General features: G+C 41.5%; 1 protein-coding gene across 2 annotated transcripts; it reads right to left on the bottom strand.

Annotated features, from left to right (window-relative positions):
* Positions 1 to 1,800: 1,800 nt before the first annotated feature.
* LONRF3 (LON peptidase N-terminal domain and ring finger 3) lies at positions 1,801 to 17,731 on the bottom strand. Of its 2 annotated transcripts, XM_009566337.2 has the most exons (12): positions 17,015 to 17,731; positions 16,387 to 16,505; positions 15,678 to 15,800; positions 13,376 to 13,531; positions 11,776 to 12,019; positions 11,088 to 11,178; positions 7,821 to 7,935; positions 7,259 to 7,380; positions 6,444 to 6,602; positions 5,258 to 5,420; positions 4,314 to 4,463; positions 1,801 to 3,787 (listed from the first exon to the last, which is right to left on the bottom strand). In XM_009566337.2, exons 1-12 carry the CDS (start codon positions 17,640 to 17,642, stop codon positions 3,629 to 3,631), a joined length of 2,229 nt encoding a protein of 742 aa, XP_009564632.2. In that variant the 5' UTR covers positions 17,643 to 17,731; the 3' UTR covers positions 1,801 to 3,628. The 2 variants fall into 2 exon arrangements, with proteins under 2 accessions (XP_009564632.2, XP_053932067.1); XM_054076092.1 differs by lacking the exon at positions 13,376 to 13,531.
* Positions 17,732 to 22,333: the final 4,602 nt, after the last annotated feature.

Raw genomic sequence — 22,333 nt, 5'->3', positions numbered from 1 at the left:
TCAACCAGCTATTTTCATGGAAACATCTCCCCTTAAGCTACATTGCTTAAACAAAGGAGTATGTAAGACAAAGCAATGCTATTCTGAGTGTCATAAATCTGTTAATATACAGGAATGAAAAATTATTACATCCTTCAAAAAACTTTTCTGATGGTGTTTTTAATTAGAAACCATATAATGTACCTGTACAGGGATTTGGAAAGGTGATACATTGGAATCATTATCAAAGGCTGGGTGTATCTTGTTAAATACTTCACTCTGAGAAAAGCAAAGAGACTTCAAACTGACAAACCATATCTTACAAGTGCAAGTCCAAAACTTTCAAGTCTCTGGGAGATGTTTGCCCCATGATATTCCCCAGGAGCCCAGCACTTACTCCCTTACACTTTGATCTATTCTTGGCTTCCCCCCCTCTCCCTCATCACAGAAGATTGCTTTTTGTGGGTTTTTTTTTTTTCCTCTGAAGGGGCGCTGATCACATTTCCTCAGAAATAAAAATATTTCTATTGATTTTAATATTCCCAACTATGCATTACTTTTACCCTCAAGAACAAAGATTAATCAATACTTCTGGCCACAAAGGAAATGCAGGTTTGAGTGATTATTTTAATAGATCTGCAAAATGATGAGCAAGTTAAATGTCTAGGAAAACGTGAGAAGCTTAAAACACTACCAACTTTATCTCCCAGCATTTTCTCTCATCAATGCTGTTTCTGTACTTAAAGGCATTTTTAAATCTGTTCAGCTGTTTATTCATACCTTGTACTGATTAATACAACTGGAAAAAAACCCCATCAATACTATAGCATAATTAGAAGATGTTTTGTTTTTTAAACCCATTACTGAGCTTCTCTGTCTCAACTCACCCTAGGCTAGGGCTACTCTTTGGCCAGCTTTCCAGGATGGGATTGTATCCTCTAGCAAATCTGTTTCTAAACAGTTTAATTCCAATGGACTTTGCAGACTTTCTAGGATGTGTGGCCACAGAGCAGTCCCAGACAGAACACCACTGTCCATGTACAGGTGAACTTTCTTGAAGTGTTCAAGTTGCGCATATGCAGATCAACTTTAAGCAAGACATGCAGTAGGTCCACAGTTTCCAGGCTGCAACAAATGCACCGTGTGTTCGTGATAGGAGTGCGTGTACACATTTCTGCTTAGGAAATTCTGGCAGCTTTACTCAAGGCAAATGAGAGAGACAATATTCACTTTTAAAATAAAGTGCCAATTCCATGCCAATTCCTGAATCAACAAAACAGGCAGAATATGAGTATGTAGAAGATGTAGCATGCAGGGAAAAAAAATCCAATATCAGTGAGAAAACAGTATAAATAGATTTTTTAAGGTCCTTTTCTCACAGATACAAGGAACAGAGTGACAGCTTATTTCTATGGGAGCAATATGGGCCCCTTATGTTATGCGATAATACATAATGGTTGAAGGAAGAATTGCATTGATGCAGCTTCAATTCCACACAAGCAGAAATCACTTTGTTGCCGACTTATGCAAATGCCATAGTAGGTCTCAGCCACCATACACTTGTTATTGTTCAGAACATGGATGTATTTCTGTACACTGTTCACAGAGAAGCATGTAAAGGACTGTCTATGGAAGCGCAGCAATCTAACAGCATGGAAACAAGCTGCAGCATTTCTAGAGTAGCTCAATGCAAACACAGGATACATAGCCCATTTGCATCACAAGACTGAAACATGTTTGTCTTCCATTTGTTTCTTTGCTACCCTTATGGAAAAAGTTCTATAGAATTTAACAAGGGGGAACAAAAGTAGTTTCAACAGTATGGAAATAACTCTTAACTAATAAATATTTCTGATGAGATGATGATGGTGGAAAAACACAGAGAAAACTGACATTAAACTCTACTGCATTTTTCCATAAAGGCATGGAATGGCAAACAGCACTATCCTGGGTAAAAATAACAAGGAAAGTTGTAGCATCCCACAACATTTTCAATTCAGTCTGGTTTTGCCACTGAAAAGTAAACCAGTAGCTTAGAATAAAAGGCCCAGTCCTGCTCACATTGAAATCAGTGAAAAATCAAAGTCAGATGGAGGCAAGATCAGTCCCAGAAATTGGTACTGAAAGGAATAAAAGCAGCAAAACAAACGAACTGCTGATTTGAAAAAAAAAAAAAAAAAGCCAAGATATTTCTTGTTTCTGCCCTATTTTTACCTGCTTTGTAGCTAGAAGTAATCATGCTAAAATTCACTTGTTTTTCTGGGGAGTTAATTACTGGCAATACTACCCAGTCTCTTAAGAGAAATTCAGTGAATGGGTAGAGATTTGAAGCTAACAGAAACCTGAAGATTGGGGTGAAATAAATAGCATTTATTACAACATATTCCTTCTTGTGTGACAAACTGCCACCCAAATCCTACAGTTCAAATAACTTCCCGCTCCACATACACACTTCAAAGCCAAATTCCAACAAACAATTAAAAAGAAAAAGAAATAAGACTATCTTAACAGCAACAAGAGTTGATATAAAAACTAATCCTGTGTAGTAATCTACAATAAAATGATACCAATACTTAGGCTTCTTTCAGGAGAAATCACTTTTCATATATTGAGGCTCTTTCTTTGCAGTTGTTTGTAGCTGTTATCCTTCCTTGCAAGAAAGAGTGCAGATAGAAATTCAACTCCTAATTATTCTCTGTTCTGTGAAAAATTAGGGGATCCTTCTGTCACTACTGACATTAACTGAGCGACACTTCCATTTCAGTCAAGAACTGAAACACTCATGCGTAAATTTAAGCATTTGCTTGACAGTTTTGTGATATTGGGAAACTAGCTGCAAGCACAGGATCAACCTTCAGCAATTGTGCTCGCATTCTCCCAGTCAATCTATGTATTCAGAGACTTCATGGCAGGCTGTTTCAGAGGAAGAGGGAGGAAAGGGCGAGAAATCCTTCTTAGGCTACAGTGGAACTGGGGATAAGTAGAAAAACATTCAAAGTATTTGAACACAAATATCTGAAAAATTACCAAAGCAGTTGCTTGTGCACTGCTAGGATCATCATTTTGCCCCAGTCATACAGACAGGGTAAAAACACTAAATAAATAGAGCAGCTCACTTTCCTTTAGAGAATGAACACATAAATAATATACATTGAAACAAAATTCATAGTGCAAAAATAAATTATCAAACGGAAGTTGTGAACATTATTTTACACAATGCTATATAAAACCTGAACCATTTGGAATAAAAGACTTTGCAGTTCACTGAAATAATGCATTAACATTATTATTTCTGCTTCACATTAAAACTGCACAGTTTATCCTTTATCCACTAAAAAAATAAAAATAAAATAAATTAAAAAACCTCTTAAGCTTTTTAAAAGGTTTATGGCAAACAAGATCACTTTGTTCTATCACATTTGTTATTAATTTAACAGTGCAGTGATTGAATAATCATCTCAGAGTTCCAAATGGAAACTATCGAAGTATCCATAAACATCCCTTGCTCTTTATAACTTTTTTCTTTGAAATTCAGGCTTGAAACATCCTGACACCCAAATCTGTAAGACATTATTGCAGTTATATGAAGTTACGAGAGACAGTCTACAGTCAAGTACTGTGGGAGACTTCACAGCTCTCCTTCTCACCATCACCGCGATCGGGTACGAGACATAAATGTAAGGACACGTCTGATGCCATTCAAGCGGTCTTTGAGGGATTTCATGGCAAGGAAAGGGAGCTGAGCTCTGTTCTCCAGTGGAAGGACAGCTAGGACCCACCAGCACCAGGCTGGCCCGTTAGGGTTGGCCTGCAGTAAGGGGGGAAAAAAAAAGTTAGGATACATACAGAAGGTTTTGAAGACTTCATTTTGAAAACATAGTATACTGATGGCAATCTAGCAAGCAGGCGCTTCATTGTCAACCTAATGGCTTGTTGTTACATGTTGGCTTGAAATAAATTACAACCAAGTTGCAACTTTCCTAAAAATAGGATGTGGAAGGCAGAAGAGAAATGCATCTCTATTTCTAGCAACTGTTTATAGGTCAGGCCTTCTGGATTTTTTCTTTCCTCCCAAGTTATTGACCCAGTTCTTTGGGATACCTGATTCCCTTCTTCATACTTTATAGTACTACTTCATACCAACATGAAATATGAGCTTTTTGTTGGCAACTGTGCTACCGCTGGTATATGGCAACATAACTTAGATAGTTCATTTATGCAGGGTAAGTGAAGAGTATTTTTATTTTCATCATAAAAGACAATGCTTCCCAGCTTATCAGATATCCCTGCTATGTCTGACTCTAAAAGTTACATAAGCCACTGATTCTGCATACCTGTGGGTCAGGATCCTTAGCTGGCATTGGACCGAAATGACTGAGAATTCGACTTTTGAGTGCTTGCTTGAGGGAGTTAAACCACATGTATGCCTGATCATAGACAGAGTCATGAAGACCAAGTAATGCAGCATACTCTTGTCCTTGCACCTGAAATGAGTAAGAAGAGCAGGAAGGTTACAATTAGTTCAGTCTGCATCTTGGGGAAGACCCAACATGAATTTTTAGGATTGCTTCAAGTGAGTAGAAGAAGAGAGGGTGTTCTGGGATAAGTCCTGAAAACTAGTTTGGTCATATTCACACCCTTCTGCCTCCCCAGCCCCACCTATCAATTTCTTCACTTCCTTACCCTATAGTCTAAACCAAAGATTCTTTATTTGCAGAAAAGCACTTTCTGAATTGCTGTATAAAAAACATTTACATAAACATCACACAATGCAGGAAAGATTATGCAAAGCTTTTTATGAAAAAAAATTAATAGCAGCTCCTCAGAATAGATGTATCTTTCCACTGTATAACGAAACCTCATATATCACCCAGAATACTTTGGCTGCCTGCTTTTTTTAAAGAATTAGCATAAATCACTTTGAAGGTGTAGTGGACCCAATCCTTTTTCTTACCTGAGCAGGAGTTTCCTAATTGGCTTCTATGGAAATGAGGGCAGATTCCCCATCCCCCTCCCTTATAAACTGCAGTTATTCTGTCTAGAAGAGGGGTAAGATCTCCTCCTTAGTTCTGTCTTCTACTAAAAACCTCTAAGAAAAACATACTTCAGAATACAGCCAGTGTATGTGTGTGCTTGTGGTAACTGTTTCACATCTTTAACCATGAGCAGTTAGTATCTTGGTTTACTAGAAACTGTTCTACAAAAAAGGGACTCTCTCGAAACGTGTGCTTAGAATTTCACATGTAGTACAGTTTAAATGAAACATTTCTAAATTCACCTTTTGATCCTCAATGTACTCAATATCCGCTGTATTGTAGCCATCTCGCTGGCTATGCTGTATCACCTTAAATCTTCTCTTTCCAATGCTGTCTACAACAGACCGGCCATCAGCAAAGAATTCAACATTTCTTATCTCCAGAATGCAGCCATAGTCTGCAAACCTATTGAAATCAGAACAAAAGCAAGTCTTATTCTCTCCACCCTTAACCCCTCAGAACCACCATACAAGCCAGTCCCTACCACAAAGGTATTTACCAGTGTCAGCTCATTTCTATTGTTCACAGCACAGACCTGCTGTGGCTCAAATTATTCAATGATTGTTTTCAATACTAACAGAAAGATTCAGGCTGTCTAATCTGATTAACACTAACTGCATGTTTTGGAATACAGGAAACATATTATGAAATTGGAAGTTATACAGTTGAGAAGCACACTTTCTCCATAATTCTAATGTATTCAGTCCTTTTGTAGGCAAGAACAAGAACATTTCAAAATATTAGAATTATGAAAGCACCATGAAATTCTATACAGAAAGTTTCCCCACAATTTCAGCAGGTTTTACTTTGTAGGTGTGATTGTTGTAAACATTATACTTTTTATGGTGCATACCTACCCTGTAGGGATACACTGTAAAAAGAAAGGAGGAAAGCTAAATATAGAGGCGGACATTAAGGTCATATTGCTTAAGACTGACTCAAGTTAAGTGCCCAGCCAGTCCTTATGAAGGTCCTGTTTTACCGGTGCAGTCTCCACTATATTTAGAACAGCGAGGATATAAATGTATCCCAATACTGTAGCTTTTCTTGTCATAATTAAAAAAAACCCCCATCCTCTACACACACCTTACTGCCATTTCTATTTGATTTCTTGTGGCAAAGCATTCAATGGATTTCAAAACTGTAGAAAATACACTTCCTCATGTATTACAAGAGGTCTGCAGCTCACCTTCATATAATACACACTAGCTATGTGTGTTTCAAGAAAAGCAGGCAGTCATATTAGTCAGAATTTAAGAGAAACTTCATTCTTCTCCATGTCTTTGACCAACACGATTAGGAAGAAATCTAATCTACTGGGAAACTCTCACAGCTATTACAGCCGTGGACCTTTCTGCACCTCTTCAAAGAAACTTGCTCCAGGCTAAGTGGGGTAGATCAGAGAGTCCAAACATGCTGCACACTCACCCCTTTACAGGGTCACTGATGCACATCCCAAATTGTTTGGTGCCGGTCTCCATGCACCTTCGAATCATCAGTCGGTAACATGGCTCAAAGATGTGCAAAGGGCATGGGACTGTAGGATAAGCCATTGTGCAGACAAATATAGGAACATTCTTATTTAGGCTGCGAGAAAGGAAGGACAAATCATATATAACTTTTTAGCAAGCTACTGACAAGGCATAAAATATGTATTTTATGCAATAAAATTCTTTACAATTATTATATCTTTAAATAGGAATTACAACACCATAAAATTCTTAATGGAGTAAGTACAAACTAAAGTTATTTTCCCCCCTTAAAATTGCTAGTTGACTAGATATTATGGAAAGTGATATACCACTTACCAGCAGAACTTTCAGTTATGCTTTCTGGTTTTGCTAGTGAGAGCATTAATGCATCTCCGTTATTGATCTGTTTGACTTTATTTTCTTTAATCCCATTTCTTCCCTACCCAGTACATTCCCACTTCCAGCTGGTGATACTGCTTCCACCTACTGTGTCACTCTGTGGCTTTCATGGAGGGACACTGAAAGCAATCACATTTCTACCTTGCTTATAAAGCAACCTCCTGGCTTGCTTCTGTTTATTGTTTAGCACAGCATTCAGTTTTCATGCTAACTCAAAACACTTTGGCCTGGACTCTGTTCTCTTTGAAATCACGATACCGAGAAAGAAGCTACTTTGTCAGCATCTTTGCTGTGCTCCACAGCAGCAGAAGCCATTCATCAGCTAACTGTAGCAGTATAAAGGACTAGATTTCACATAAATGGATTACATACTTGGAAAGCTCTGCTATTTCCTCTTCATAAATCTTTCTTCTCTCTGTTAGTTCCTCTGGAAGATACCTTGCTATTAACTCCTCCATTAGTACTGTCTTACAGTATTTCCTCAGAGCCAAGCACTGCAGTAAAAACACACACAAGCAGTTACACACAATGCCCAGCATTTCAAAGCTTATGGTACCCATGCATAAGGTAGTCATTGGTCAGCTCTATTCTCTTATGTCTATAGCAAAAAAATGATCTTTTAACCTTGCACTGCCACTGAACAGTTGTTTATTGAACTATTCCCTATGTTATGGGGATTGTGTTGGACATATCACCATTATCTTGGGGATTTTCCTTCTCGGATTTTTTTAGGTACATGTCTGTCCCTAAGGTCTGAACAGCAGAGACTGTGCTTTCTAAGTCTTTAGGGCACTTAAGAAAAATGCGATTATTTTTACTCTTTTTAAGTTATGTAGTGTTTCTCTTGAGTTGGGGAACAAAATGTTTCTGAAGGTGCTGCTTGATCCTGTCCTGTACCCTTGAATTTATGCTGAGAAAATCCAAGCATCATTACCTCTGAGAGCCCTTCCTTGCACAGGGGACATTTTGGGTTGTGATCCAGGCATCTCTCAAGACATTTGAGACAGAAGGTGTGTCCGCAAGGTGTAGTGACAGGTTCATAGAAGAGCCTGGATTGGAAAAATCCAAAACAAAAAAGACAACAATATCGTGTACCCAAGTAAAAGCAGCAGCTGTTACAAAAAAAAGCTGTAGTCACTCACTAATTTAACTACTGACTACTCCAGGGATAAAGTTGTTCCTCACTTTGTTTCTTCAACCAACTCTCATATTTTTTACAGATTTCCTTATTACTACCTGACATGAAAGGTAGCCCATAAACTCTGATTACAGTGAATGTGAGGAAAAATATTGCCATTGACTTCCACCAAGCCAGGATTTAAGTCAGACTCACTTTTTTTCTAATGAAATTGAGCAATACTTGCACAAGTATTGCTGTGGAAATCGTGTGATTACTTGTGTGTAAAGCTAGGCACTAAATAGCTGTGTGCAGTAATAGCCCACATAAGCGACTGCAATACACACACAGTATATTGCCAGCTCTGAAGTGGATTGGGAAAGCAGTTTTGTTGGAACAGACAGTTTTTAACCTTGAAGTGACTGCTTCTCTGGAAAATAAGTGACATCAAGTTAATGTTTTGTCAAGGAAAAAAGATAAAATCTAAGGCCAAGTCTTTTAAGCATCATGGTATCTAATCTTTACCCATTTCAAGGAACTCTGTGACACTTATTTTCACATCGGGATTTTTGACTTCATTATGATTATGTGAAATTGCAAAGTGCTGTTTCCTCGCCAATAATAACCTTAAAGAGGTGTAAATTACATTGAAGGTTTTTTTTTTAATAGAAAACATTCAAAACTACCCCTTAAGTTGTCTGGCATACACTATATATTACAACAATGTCTTAGCATTCTAGGGTCTCTAATATTAGTCTAGTTATAATTTAAATTAATTAATAAGTGTACTTTAAAATATCAGTTTATCAAAGCAGCAGACCAAGTTCTATTAAACATGAAAATTTTAAGTATGTAAACCCACATTTATTACCATCTTGTTAAAAATTATTGTATTTAAGAACATAACTGGCTCTTAAGAAGACTGCCATAGCCAGTTTATTAAATGTCATTAGTTACTATAAATATTGACATTTAAGCAAGGGAACATAGGAAGAAGTATCAAAAACACCGATCTTATTGCAGCTTGACCATATAGTTGAAAACCCTCGTTAGTTGTTTAGAGAACAGAAACATCACTGTACCAAGGGTACCTTATTGCTCTCAACTATGTAAAATACTGAATTCTACAATATATTTCAGTAAGAACTGTTTTGCATATGTAGCTATTTAGTAGCATCTCCCTCGGTCTGGAATGTTAACACGAAGATAAGAAATTCCTGATAAAATGCCTGATTCTGCTCTAGTGCTCACTGAAGCCAGCAGCAGCTTTTTCCTAACTGCTCTAAGGGGACCTGGACCAAACGTCATGACTTCCAGAAAGACTACACACCAATTTCTCACGACATCGCTTTAAGCTACTCAGACAGCAGAAACTAAATATTCCCTCCTGCTGAGTGATGTTCCTTCATCTCTCACAAGCGTGTTGCTTTGACTATTATTTTTCAGTTTCTGCTTGCTGCTGGAGTGAAATGTACAACAGTAACACTTTGGCCACTCCATCAGACAATTAGGTTAATAACAGCTCCTGCAGTTAATTGTGAACAGGTCAGTAGGTTACTAGGTAATTTGTTCAAAGTATCTCAAGATCCAAATCCCTAAACTACTTCTGAAGAACATGGCAGGAAATAATTACAATCAATCTATGTTAATAGCAAGAAAACAATCTTGTGACAGCTTCCCTTTGCACAAGCCTTCATCACTCCAGTGACATTAAAAAGCTAATATGCCTTCAGATGCAAAGCCTGCATTTGTGACTACAATTACAAGATCAGCATATACTGTAAGGGAACCAGCAATCCTTGAGCTAATTACTTGACAAATCTATTGTTGTCAGGCTGTTTCTGATTTAACAGAGAGGAAAATAAAGTAGGGCTAATTAATTTTATTAAAAACATCTGAAAAATGTTTTGTGGATATAATCAAACACACAGACTCATTAAAACCAGCTAAGACCAGTTGTGTGGCTTTCTGTTAAAGGAAAGTTCTGCTCTCAGCAGTATCAAGTGTTTTGACAAGTGTATAAACTTTTGGAGCCTGTTTCAGCTGTAGGCAGACAGAGGGAGAGGAAGCAGATCTGATTTATTCCAAGCAGAAGCAAATCAAACAACATAGCAGTTGCTCCCCAGAGCCTTCAGTTTGAATAAATCTGAGGCCCCCTCCTCAGTATGCAAACAGCACAACCAAGCAAGGCCATATTTCTCCAGGCACAGACCTTCAGAAGTAAATCCATGAAGAGACATTCTGCTTGTTAAGTATTCAAAATATAGTAGAAAACTAACCCCAGCATACCTTATTGATAAATCTGGGTAATTAAAAAGACAAACCAAAGCAACAATGACTGCAGAGATCAAGACCCCTGTGAAACACCTTCCCAATGTTTCCTTCTTAAAAGGCAGAAACTAAACACCACAAATATATTTGCTGAAATTGAAGTGTTTTTCCAAAACAAATAGTAAGGTGTAGTTGACAACTCTGTTTTCGTCAAGTCAATGCTGTTCTCAAGAATAACTCTTATTTAACTGGAAGAAGAGGCCTTAAGCAAGTGTAGTGGTGGCCTTACTAAACTAAGGAACACATCTCTGAAGGAACAGAGGCAAAAATATACTCTTGCTTTCTTGCAAAATCCTCCTATGGCAATAGCAGCAACACAACATTTTACATGGAAATTTGGAATATTCATAGGATGCCGTCTAGCTATTTTGTGCATTACGTAACATCATACACAGCTCTACAAATTCCGAAGGACAAACCATGGCTTTGTGCACCGTGTGTGAGGGGGTGGGTGCATGTAAGCAGTCAGATTTCTCAGACAACCTCACTAACACACTTAACCCTCACATGACTTTATACATCCTTTCCCAAACAATCACTAGCCTAGAGCAGAGCAAACAGTTCCTGGTCATCAATGGCATTCAGAGCCAAGGATCTAGATGTGCATCACTGGAGTAACAATTATAGTAATAGCTATAACAATTATGATAATAGCAGAGGGAAAAATAAGTACCAAGTAAGCTAGAAAATCTCTACGTCATAAAAGGGAAAGATGGGTCTTAAAAGCTAAAGGCATCCACAAGAAAACAATACCTCATACACAGGGAACAGTCCAAATCTGATGGATCCACAAATTCAAATGGAATATCTTGCCCAGTAATATTCCCCTTAGTATCAGCTGTATCTATCAATAAAAAAAAATATTATAATGTGATCGAAGAGAACTACATAGACAACAGTATTCTGTGTATCTATAAGCAGGACCCAATATTTAAAACACGCAGTGTACTTACTTGAAGTTACTGAACCATTAACCATCATTACAATAATTTCTATGCAAAGCATCAAATTCAGCTGTGGCACACCTCATACCTGCCCTCAATTTCAGGGACACTGACAGAGGGCTGAATTTAGCCTTGCATTAACAATTAATGTCAAAACATTTTTATTAGTGTTGGAAGTCTAAAGTGGGACAAACCCTTCTGTCAGGCCATCATAAGTACATCCCACAGCATGCAAACAAGGCCAAATATCATGAACAAACAGAATTTGTGCTTTAAAACAAGCTTTCTTTGATTGATTCAGAAAGTGCTAAAAGCATGAATGACATTGATGTTTCTTGAAGGATAAACAAGCTGATGAACAAATACCTGACCCATCCTTCTTGGCCCCATTTTTAGACTCTTTAGCATAATTTACATCCTCTTCCTCTAAGTTTTATAAAAGTAGTTTTCACTGTTAGCAACACCATGGAAGTTATTCTGTATGTAATTAAGCATACCTTTCTTCATCAGTTTGCAGGGTACCTCAGCATTCCGCATCTCCTCTGGGCAGCACTTTCTTTTCAGGAGGCTGCACTTCTCAGAAATGAGAAAAGCAGACTCTGGCACAGACGTGAGTTTGTTCTCCTCCTCTGAGCAGTCCTTTTTGCTCTCTGCTATTTGTGCAGATTTCCTCAAACTACCAGAAGTAGTTACATTTGGTTCCTCTTGAATGGGAAAACCCTTTTTCTGCTCCACATTTACCTGCATGAAGAGAGGATTGATATTAGATCGATCTTCCAACTACTTGGTTTAGAAAAAAAAACAACCTGTCAGAAATCCTTAATATTCTGGATCACCAGGAAGGACTTGGTAGGTCTACCAAGAAGGAACAGTTTGAGAATTGCTGTGTCAGGGCCCAATTTTAATGAAAAAATCTCCAAACCCATATATGCAAACTATTCTGCACCTGACCTCGCCATGGCATTGAATTTTTTTCAGCCCTTATTTGTGGCTTTATAGCTTGGTCATGAAACTTGAATCAGGCAGAATTGGCTAAGATATCAGGATAAATATATTATCACTTAACCTATGGAAAAATGCATATTGTTTATGTCATAAACGATGGTATCAACCATCAAAACGACTAAAACAGTGCAGGTTTATTTTAAGGAAGCAGGATAAACACACACAATTTGTAACAGAACATGCACAGAGCTTCCTTCAGCAGGACAGATTTCTTTCCAAAGGAGAAAATGATCATTCCTTATCCCGTTATGGCTACACAACTTGTAAGCAGCCACTACAGGACATAACCCATGAGCTTGTCACATCAACTCCCCAGGTGAACCCAAAAGCACACATTGTGTATTGCGATCAGAAAGTGTGGTGATGGGCAACATGCAGCAAGATGAACGAATTGTTCCTCAAATGACTTCATGAAAGGATCATACGAAAGGATTTCTTTTCAAAATACCCTAACAGTCTTTCCAAAAGGCAATGTAGCTGACTATTCTTATGTTTGTAAGGACTAATGAAGTTCTACACACACAGTATAAACAAAATCTGTCCTCAGACTTCAGGCTGCTGTGATGCAAAAGCCGTCCTTACAAACCTGTGAATGTAAACATCTACAGCCATTTACAAAACTGTGGTTGTGAAACCAAACTTATGAAGTGCTAACAGATCTTATATGGCTCTACAATAACTTATGCAGTGTACAGAATCTGAGTGCAGGGTGATTGTGTCACTAACATCAGTTACAGCTCAGGCTGAAACTCTAGATTTTAGCATTTCAGAGCTTTTGAAGGCATCTCAATCCAGCGGGCCCTGTCCCACTGCCAGCTACTTGGAAGAGCTAAGGACAGCTAGAGGAATAACACCCACTCAATTCTGCCATTAAAATTTATCACAACAACAGAGGACTTCTATTAAAGAAAAAGTCGTCACAAGATAAAGAGGCTTCTGTAAGTCAACATTGTTTTGTATGTTTTGATACTCACTAAAAATCTGAAAAAGTGTATCCTGCTGACTCTCAAAGGTGAAAAGGAGAGGCAGCTTCCCAATGTTAACATAAAACACACAACAAATTAAGAACCACACATCAGACTTGATCTTTACCTTGAGCAACCTCTGTAGGTTATGGCTGGTGCTTCCAGATCCCACTGAATTTAGGAGATTCCCCTTTAATCTAGAGTGATGTGACAACAGCTGCAGGATATCGGGTAAGTGTTCCTGAGCATTTCCCGGGATGGGTGAAAACAAACTAAGTAGAAGCTGTGATATAAAACAGAACACTTCACTGCTTAGTTCCTTCCTTGCAACCTCTAAATGAAAAAGCAAGTAAGGGAATAGCTGAAAGAAGCATCCTTGATTTTGTTAAAATCATTTAAAGAGCAATTTAGATGAGGGTAAGAATAAAAAGAAATGCAAGAGCTAATGCAATACAGGCCAAACAGACAGCAAGAGACATTTTCAGAGTTAAATAAGCCCACAGAGTTATTAGCTGTTCTGTGATGTGAGACACACCTGCCTTTGTCCTCTTATCCTGCAGTTCAGAGCTCACCCACAATTACTAACATCTTTCTTAAAGCTGTTTTTGCTGTATATCAGAAGCTTTTGGTGGAGTTTACTACTACTGAAAGCACTCATCTCACAGGCTTAATCCAAGTTCAGTTAAGTAAAGGTCTCCGATATTGTAAACTAGCTATTTTTAATTCACTTATGTGAGAACACAAAAAAATGCAGGCAGTACAAAAATGCTATTTTTTCATTTGCTATCAGAAAATATGTGAATCTGTATTAAGTAGCAGCTTGTGGCCACATATATGGTGTAGATAACTTAAGGAAAGAAACAGAGCTGAATGAAAGAGCCACACCTCAAAAACTAATTTTAATGTACAACTGAGGTGATCCTGCTGATGCCTCAGGAAGCCACATGACAGCTACGATTTCTTTTCAAAGCCAGAGAGGATTCTACAGGATCACACTACGTCAAAACATGGACAGACAGTTAATACAAGCAGAACATCACAGCTGCACCCAAAAAATTTGGTAAAACATAGTATGTCATTGTTATGCAAACAGCCTTGGAAGTGACCCAGTAGAATATTGCATCATGGATGAACTCTGTCTGATGAGTGCATGAGTAATTCTTTCAGTCATAAAAAGCCTAGTTTTTCTCAGAACCCCACTGCTCAGAAATTAGGTGTCTTGGATAAGGCTATCTGGAGTCTGAATTTAGAAGCATATCCGTTTGTTCCTGTTCTTCGTGCTCTAGTGCACGGGAAGTCTTCCAGCATGACTATGAGAACAAATAATGATATGATGACAGTGAAAGCCTGCATGGAACCCACTGGGAAAAAACACAACCAATCAAACCCCCTAAATATCAGTGACAAAGGACTCGCAGCAGATGGAAATCTCAATCATATACAAAAGGAGATAAAAATCTGATTGCATTGCAACCACCCAGGTTATGCTCTCAGTTATCTTCATGAACATTGCTTTACTCTAAGAATGCAGCTGTGCTTTCAGAAAGCCTTACGAATTGCAGCACACAAACTCAAAAGCTTCCATCCCACCAGTGATGGAGAAAAGCATGAATGCACTGCCATAAATGGCAATTCAGTACAAGGATTGAACTATTCTATTTTTATTACCATAAAAGTTATCACTGCAATCTTAAGCCTTTTAGCTATGACAACAAAAAAGTGGTCAAATGTCAAAACAGTGATTCACAGAAAATCAGAGGTTTGAGGGGTGGGCAAAACAGAGCAGTCTTCATAAAAGCCATTTATGAATCCACACAGCCCATCTTAAGCTACTACTGAAAAAAGCCTCACTGCAAATCCATTTTGTCGCTCATTTAGCATTAATGATTAGCAACCTTTAGAAACTATTTTAAAACACCTCTTCCTTTGTTGACTGGTTTGTTAGGTGCCTCCTTCACACAGCGATACTCGCTCCACAGCGGGACTGGCAGTAGGAAGAGAGCTGCTGCTCCCAAGTGGAGTTTGACGGGTGCTGCGTGTTGTATTCTGCCAGCCAACGGCCTGACACAACATCCAACAGCAACTCCCCCTCTTATGCACTCGGTCACTGGAAATACACTGCCCAGCTAGGAGACAGATTAGAAATGCGACTAGAGGGAATCACAAGAGCCTGTGGGTGGCAACTATTAACAATTCAGCTTTACTTGCTGATGCTAATACCGTAACTGTTCCACATAGCACCTGCTAAGTGTGTTTTTTGCTGCTTCTCTGTCTTCAAGTAAGCAATGCAACCTGAGTTTGAACAGCAGTCTGGGTATATCTCTCCATCCAGTTCTTTGCAGTAAAGAGAGAGAAAGGAGAGAAAAGAGAAGAAAAATTCTCATCGTCCTTTATGAAAGGCCAGCGAAAACAATGATTTGGGAACTCACCTTTTGTGCCTCAGACTTGGCAGTCTTGTTCCCAGTATCCAGAGCAAGGCAGAATAGAAACTCTCGTAAAGCTTCTTCTGTTTTCCCCAGATTAGCTAATGCTTGTCCTTTCCTTAGGTGACCCTGCAATGAAACACGTACATAGTTGCAGGTTTTGTTTTGTCATGAGAATACGCAATATAACAGAGATGAAAAAATCCCCAAAAGATCTTTCTGGAGAAGAAAAAGTTAGGCAGGGAGAACCACTATAACTGTCTCTCACACCTAGACATAACCAGTGTCTAGATTTTCAACCACAATGGTCCTGAAAACCCATACAAGCAGAACTGGAGTATTCTCAAACTCAAGCAAGTATGATTCTCACAGCAGCTGAGTCTGAGCACAGAGAAATCTACTTCCCCTACATTAATCTCCTAAGATAGTTACATCCTTATACAGTGATATAAGCATACCACTCCATTATTAGAAAGAGTTCATAAACTGAGACCAGGTCAAAGAAAACAGTGTTAGCTCATCCCCCAGATTATTAGTCTCTTCCTTCATTTCAGGAAGCTCAAGAATGTCACAGTTAAATATCTAAGTGACAGGAACCCAAGAAGTCACAGAATGTGAAGGCCCCTCAGATTCAGCTGTCTGACCATTCTAATGTTTCTTCTGCCAGGGCAGTATCAAGCTTTTAAAACAAAGTACAACTAGAGTAGGAACTTACTTTCAACCAGTACGGCTGCAGTCTGCATGCTGTTTCTGCATCATGCAACGCATCTTCACAAGCTTTCAAAGTAGAATTAATCTGGGACCGGTTGCTGTATAGCAAGTGGTCATTTGGAGCTGTAGGAAACAGAAAAAATTGGTTGATTTGAGTAAAGTTAGTTATGTAAGCTTTACTTTTTTTTCTTAACCACATGTTGGTGCTTCTAAGTTGTAGAAACCCACAAAATATCCAGTCTTTAAGTAACTCTGTACTAAACGTGATCTGGAAACCTCTTCGGGCAACTCCAGACAAAATGTCAGCGCTGCCTTATATAACTGCGGGGAACGTTGCATAAATAAACGCCGAGCCGCTCGCCCCGGGAAGTTCGCAGCCCTGGCCCACGGCGGGAAGGCCGACGGACGCGCACGGGAGCTCGGCGGAGGGGACGCTGCCGCGCCGCGGGGGGCAGCCAAGTTTTTAGCATCCAAGTTTTTAAGCGGTACAGGGCCGGACGCGCGGAAAGAGCAGCGGGTGCGGGCAGGGAGCGCTCTCCCCGCTTACACAACGGGGCCGGACCCCGCCTTACGCAACCGCTGCTCCGCTGACCCAGATCGGCGGCGGGACCGGGGGCCCCGGGGGCCGTTACCTAGGCTGACCGCTTCGTTGTACTTTTGCAGGGCGGCTTGGAGCTTCTTTTCCTTGTACAAGAGGTTCCCTTCGTGGCGGAGCTGCGAAGCCTTCACCTGGCACGGGAACCACTTGGCCAGCAGGTTGCTGAGGATGACGTTGACCCGCAGGAGCTGCCCGGCGGCCGCGCCGCCCTCCTCTTTGCACAGAACGCACCGGGACCCGCCCGCCCGGTCCCTCTCCAGGCACTTTTTGCAGAAGGTGTGTCCGCAAGGCAAGGAAACGGGCTCGAAGAGGAAACCCTGGCATTTGCGGCACCCGAAGACGTCCCAGTGGTGGGGCGGCGGGGCGGGCGGCCCCTCTCTGATCCGCACGCTCTGCGCCAGGCACTCCACCAGCTTCTCCAGCTGCTCGGCCCGCAGCTGCCGGTGCCGGGACGCGAGCTGGTAGAGCGGCAGCGCCTCGTGCAGCCGCCCGCCGTGCGCCAGCGCCTCCGCCCGCCGCAACAGCCCCTGCCACTCGGCCCCCGCGCCTCCTCCTCCTCCTCCTCCTCCTCCGCCCGGCGGCTCCGGGCTCTGCAGAGCCCCGGGCGGCAGCTGCAGCACCAGGCGCGGCTCCGGGCGCTGCTGCGGCAGGTGGGAGCCCATGGCTCCGGCTCTTAGCGGGGCGGGGGCGCGGGCGCGGCGCGGCCCATGGTGGTGCTGCCGCCGCCCCGCGCCGAGGCGCCCCGCGCGCCGCCGCCGCTTATATAGGGACGGTCACGTGACGCCCTCGCGCCCGCGCTCATTGGGCAGAGCCCGCGCCGCGTTACAAAACCAGGCGGTTTTATAACGCCGCGGCACCGGCCCCGCCGGGGGGGGGGCTGGGGGCTGGGGGCTGGGGGCTGGGGGCAAAGGGAGGGGGGCCGGGAACAGGCGGGGCGGACACGGGCTCCTACGGCCCGGGGGGAGGCACCGGCACCGGGGTAGTGGCACCGGACAGCACTGAGCCGGGATACCGGGGCAGTTCCGAGCCGGGGACACTGGGACACCGGGGGGCACCGGCACTGGAGGGTACCGAGATACGGGCTCGGGGCAGCTCCCAGCCGGGGCACCGGCATATCGGGCAGCTCCGAGGCTGGGACACCGGGGCAGCACCGAGCCCCTCCGGTGGTTTGAGTAGAACAGAAGAAACGAGACACCAAACCGCTCCGGTGGTTTGAATGACAGAATAAACGAGACACGGAGCCGCTCCGGCGGTTTGGTAACACAGAATAAACATTAGTCCGAAAGGCTTTTGACCAGCGAGGATGCCATCTCCTGCTGGAGCTGGGATTCCAAAGGCTGTGGTTACAGTCCCTTTCCATAAGAGAAATCCACGCGGCAGCGAAGCTCTTCCAACGCCGGGCAGTCGCGGGTTTAGGGCGGGAAAGCAGAGCGTTCGCAGGGAGACGCGTTGGCTCGGCCGTGGCAGAGCTGCCCGGGACCCACCTGGCTCCAGGTAACACCGCACACGCTTTACCATGTGTGTTTGCTGTATTTAAGAGAATCTGGGCCACGGCACTCTGCACATTCCCACCGGCTTTCCTTGTGCGATGGGATCGCTCCAGTTGTGTAACCGCTTGCGCTAAATGTGGCAAATGACCTGTGCCACCACGGAGCAGAAGCGGCTGGTTTGAAAGAAGTTGCCTGGGTTTGTTTGCGGTTTTACGCAGATCCGCAGTTCCAGTTTGTGGATACGTCCATGGTTTATACAGACGAATACTGTAAAGACGTAGGGCAATTTTTAAACTGTCTCAAAACTCACTGCAGAATTTGACATTTCTGAGGAGGTCCAATTGCTATTACTATTGGCCTCCACACAGAGCTCAGGAGAGGGGATGAAAGAACTAATTTCCCATTTCTTACTTGCCAAAGCATCTGGACTCCCCTGCCCAGGCCGTGTAAGCCAAGCAGGAAAAGGATGAGCTCTACCTATGGCATTTGAATGGACAGGACATAAAAAGTAAGAAAGGAGCAGTAATGTGGCTTTTGTAAGGCCTTGTTTAGAAAGGATGCTTGAGAAAGTTCAGATGAACTTAGATTCAAAGTGAAAAACTAATTTAAAGCCTCTTAAATTCTGGATCTTAACTCCTTATAACATACACTTAAAATTAATAATGAGGACTAATTTTGTGATGTTTCTCCCTTCATGTTTAGGCAATCCTTATGCTTATACAGAAAGTCAGATATATATACCCGGAAAAAGAAGCCAGGAATCAAACCCTTCAATTGTCTTTGTTTCCTGTGCCACTAAGACATTTTGCACCTGCCAAAAATTTGTCCCCTGTTCCCAGGTAATTCCTTTAAATGGAAAAAGGAAAAAGTTAATTGAATAACTGCTTGTTTCTGAAGTTCTTTCTGCCATCGCTTAAGTCAGACAATAATCCAAAGTACAGCACAGCCTGCCGCCAAATAATTCAAAGAAAGGTTGGACAACTGAAGCACTTAAAATTTCAGTTCAGCAACGCTTTCAGAGCATTAGAATTACTATTGGGGCTCAGAAATATGACGTTTTCCCACCAGGACTCAAGCTTGCTAACATAGGTTTCATGCTTTCCCAGCTTCCATGCGATAAAAACTCATACTATAAAAGAACAAAACCCTTAACAACAACAACAAAAAAAACAACAAAGAAAAGAAAATGCTTTCTTGTAGCGTTGAGGTCAACAGTTGTCTCTATTGCAGAACTATAGTCTCAGCAGCCCCTCAGTGTGTTATTTTATAACCATTGTCCTGAAAACCACTATGAGTCAAAACCTATTCAAGCGAGGGAAAGTGACATAACCACTGGTTACCAGTAGCAATGCAATGACAATCTCTATCGGGGATACGCCACCAGTATTTACATAGTTACATAGCAGCCACTTAAAGAGATAAGTCACGGTATAAAGGGAGGTTTTCTAGCAGCATGTGAATTCCAGATAGGGAATGGAAATAAGTTATCATAGAAAATGTAATCAGGATTTGTGCTCGGAAAGGAACTTCCACGGTTTCTATTTACAATGTATGAGGGCATTTGCAGGGCTAGCTGACAGTCTGACTGCTCGGTACTGAAATGAATCTCAAAAAACCACTGTGAAATGTGCTTCTGGGAATCCTCTTAAACCAGCAGGGACGTGGCTGAAATGTTTCAAGAGAAAAGGGCAGCTGTGCTGATGATCTACGCATGTGGTAGAAACTGTGTGCTTGAGGACTCGGGGCACAGACCAGGAAACAGTTCAGACCTTATCATGACTGGCTTAGGGGCAAGAACTCTGTGGCTTCTGAGAGGAGAAACCAGCTGGCTCTGCCTCTGCTAGTTCCTGGTATGCGTGGTGTTTGGTAAATGTTAGTACTTTGTGGGGTGTGACAGGTACAGAGTGACCTGTGCAGTCACTAATAGAAAAATATTTTAAAGCCAAAATACTAATTTACCGTTCACTAGAATTCAAACAACTAAAAAAAACTTGATTCTGACCTCAGTCCCGGCTCTGCAAAGACTGTTTTAGCAAAAACAGCTGTGTAAATTGAATTCATATACTCAATCGAGATATGCTGGGGTGGTTTTATGTAACACATCCTGAAAGCATGGAGTATTCATACATTCATACATATATTCATGGACTGGAGCAGCAGCGGGTCATGAAGTGCAGTTCATTAGAAAATGAGAGAAGAAAAAGCAAAACCAAAAAAGAAAAGGCAAAACCAAAAAAGAAAAAGCATCCCACTGCCTACCTGCATTGTTCATGAGATCAAGAACAGATTTATCCTGCACTATAACAGAAGAAGTTAAAGCTAGGAGGTGACTCACTCTGCAAAAGCACATCTCCCTTGTATATTTTTTCTACAAAGGGAGGTTTCATTTCTTGCTTTTAACGACAATGAGCACTATCCTGATCTTCTTCCAGCAGTTAATGGCTGGTATAACAGGCAGTATGAGAGCATGACTACATTCTTCAGTCTTCTTCTGGAGCTATGATCTGCATCCCACTTGGAGACTGCAAAAACAACCAACAAACCTGTTTCTTTCCCCTCTCAAACACAACTAACCCAAGTGTGAAATTCCGACCTACTAGTCAGGCTGAAAGAGCTCCTTCTCTACTGGAAGTACAATGTGAAAAGTGACATAACAAATACAGCCACAGATGGTTTTTTATTTTCAAGTGGTCTGTACACCCTGTACTAGTCCATAGGACAGAACAGATTTGGACTGATGGATATGAGCCAAGTGAAAACAAAGAGGGAGGTCAGACCATTACGTGGGGAAGCTGTGCTAACTTACGGTTAGAGAGCAGAAAGTAAAGACACAGGAGTTCTGTGTTTTTTCGCCACTGAATCTCTGAATGACTTCTGGCAACTACCTTTAACTCTCCTCTTGCATTCTGCCTACTGCGACTACTCGTGCACGTGCTGGGCATCTCTGCTGTTATACACATGTTATATACATGATTTACACTGAAAAACAATCCAGTTAAAGTTCTATTTTAAATATGTTTTGACACATTCATCTTGAAAGAAAAGGCATGATGTTCCTTATACTATAAAGGAAGTAATTAAAGAAAAGGTGTAACAGAGAAATATATATTCACATGCCATGGTTAGAAATCGCTAGAATCAAGACATTATCCAGTTTAAATAAATGCACACCACCATAAAATAGAGAAACCATCTGGATCACTGGAATTTGTTTCTCAGGAAAACCTGCCAACAGAACCTGTGAAAGGGCTTTGTTACCTATTTGTCCGTGGATAGATGTAATAAGAAAGAAACCAGTGCCTTTCCCACGTGTGGTGGTGCAGCCCCCATACCCAGCCACTCTGTGATCTCGGGATAAAGCCAGGCATTTTTGGGGAGAAAACTCCCATTGTGTTCTTGCCTTTGTTACAAGAGCAGTGAGTTGGAGCCATCAGGCACTCCCTACCTGCCCCTGGAACACCTGCTGCCTGAATCGTAGCCTGCTCTGGGTGATACCGGGACTCTACAATCTCGGAAGTACTGGAATTGTACAGCTGGTAGAAGATACCAGAGTTAGCTAACATGAATCATGGCCAGAATGGAAAAAATACTGACCAGAGTTAATCATCTTGTGAGCCTATAAATAGCGATCCTAAGTGAGACCATTTGATCTCTCCAGGATCGCAACGGGCTGTGACCCAGCATCTCCCCCGAGATCTGTCACATCCTTCGGGATGCCTCTCAGAGTAGCTTTTGTGAGGATTCAAAGATCATCTGCTAACAAATGCTGGTGAAAGAGAAGGGGGAAGTCAGAGATTCAATGATCACCCAGTGATGAATGCTGATGCATTGAAAGTGAGTAATTCACAAGAAAAGGGAAATTT

Source organism: Cuculus canorus, chromosome 10 (assembly GCF_017976375.1).
Source record: "Cuculus canorus isolate bCucCan1 chromosome 10, bCucCan1.pri, whole genome shotgun sequence".
NCBI classification, from domain to species: Eukaryota; Metazoa; Chordata; class Aves; order Cuculiformes; family Cuculidae; genus Cuculus; species Cuculus canorus.
The sequence above is the reverse complement of the archived record's forward strand: the minus strand, read 5'-3'. Positions and strand labels throughout refer to the sequence as shown.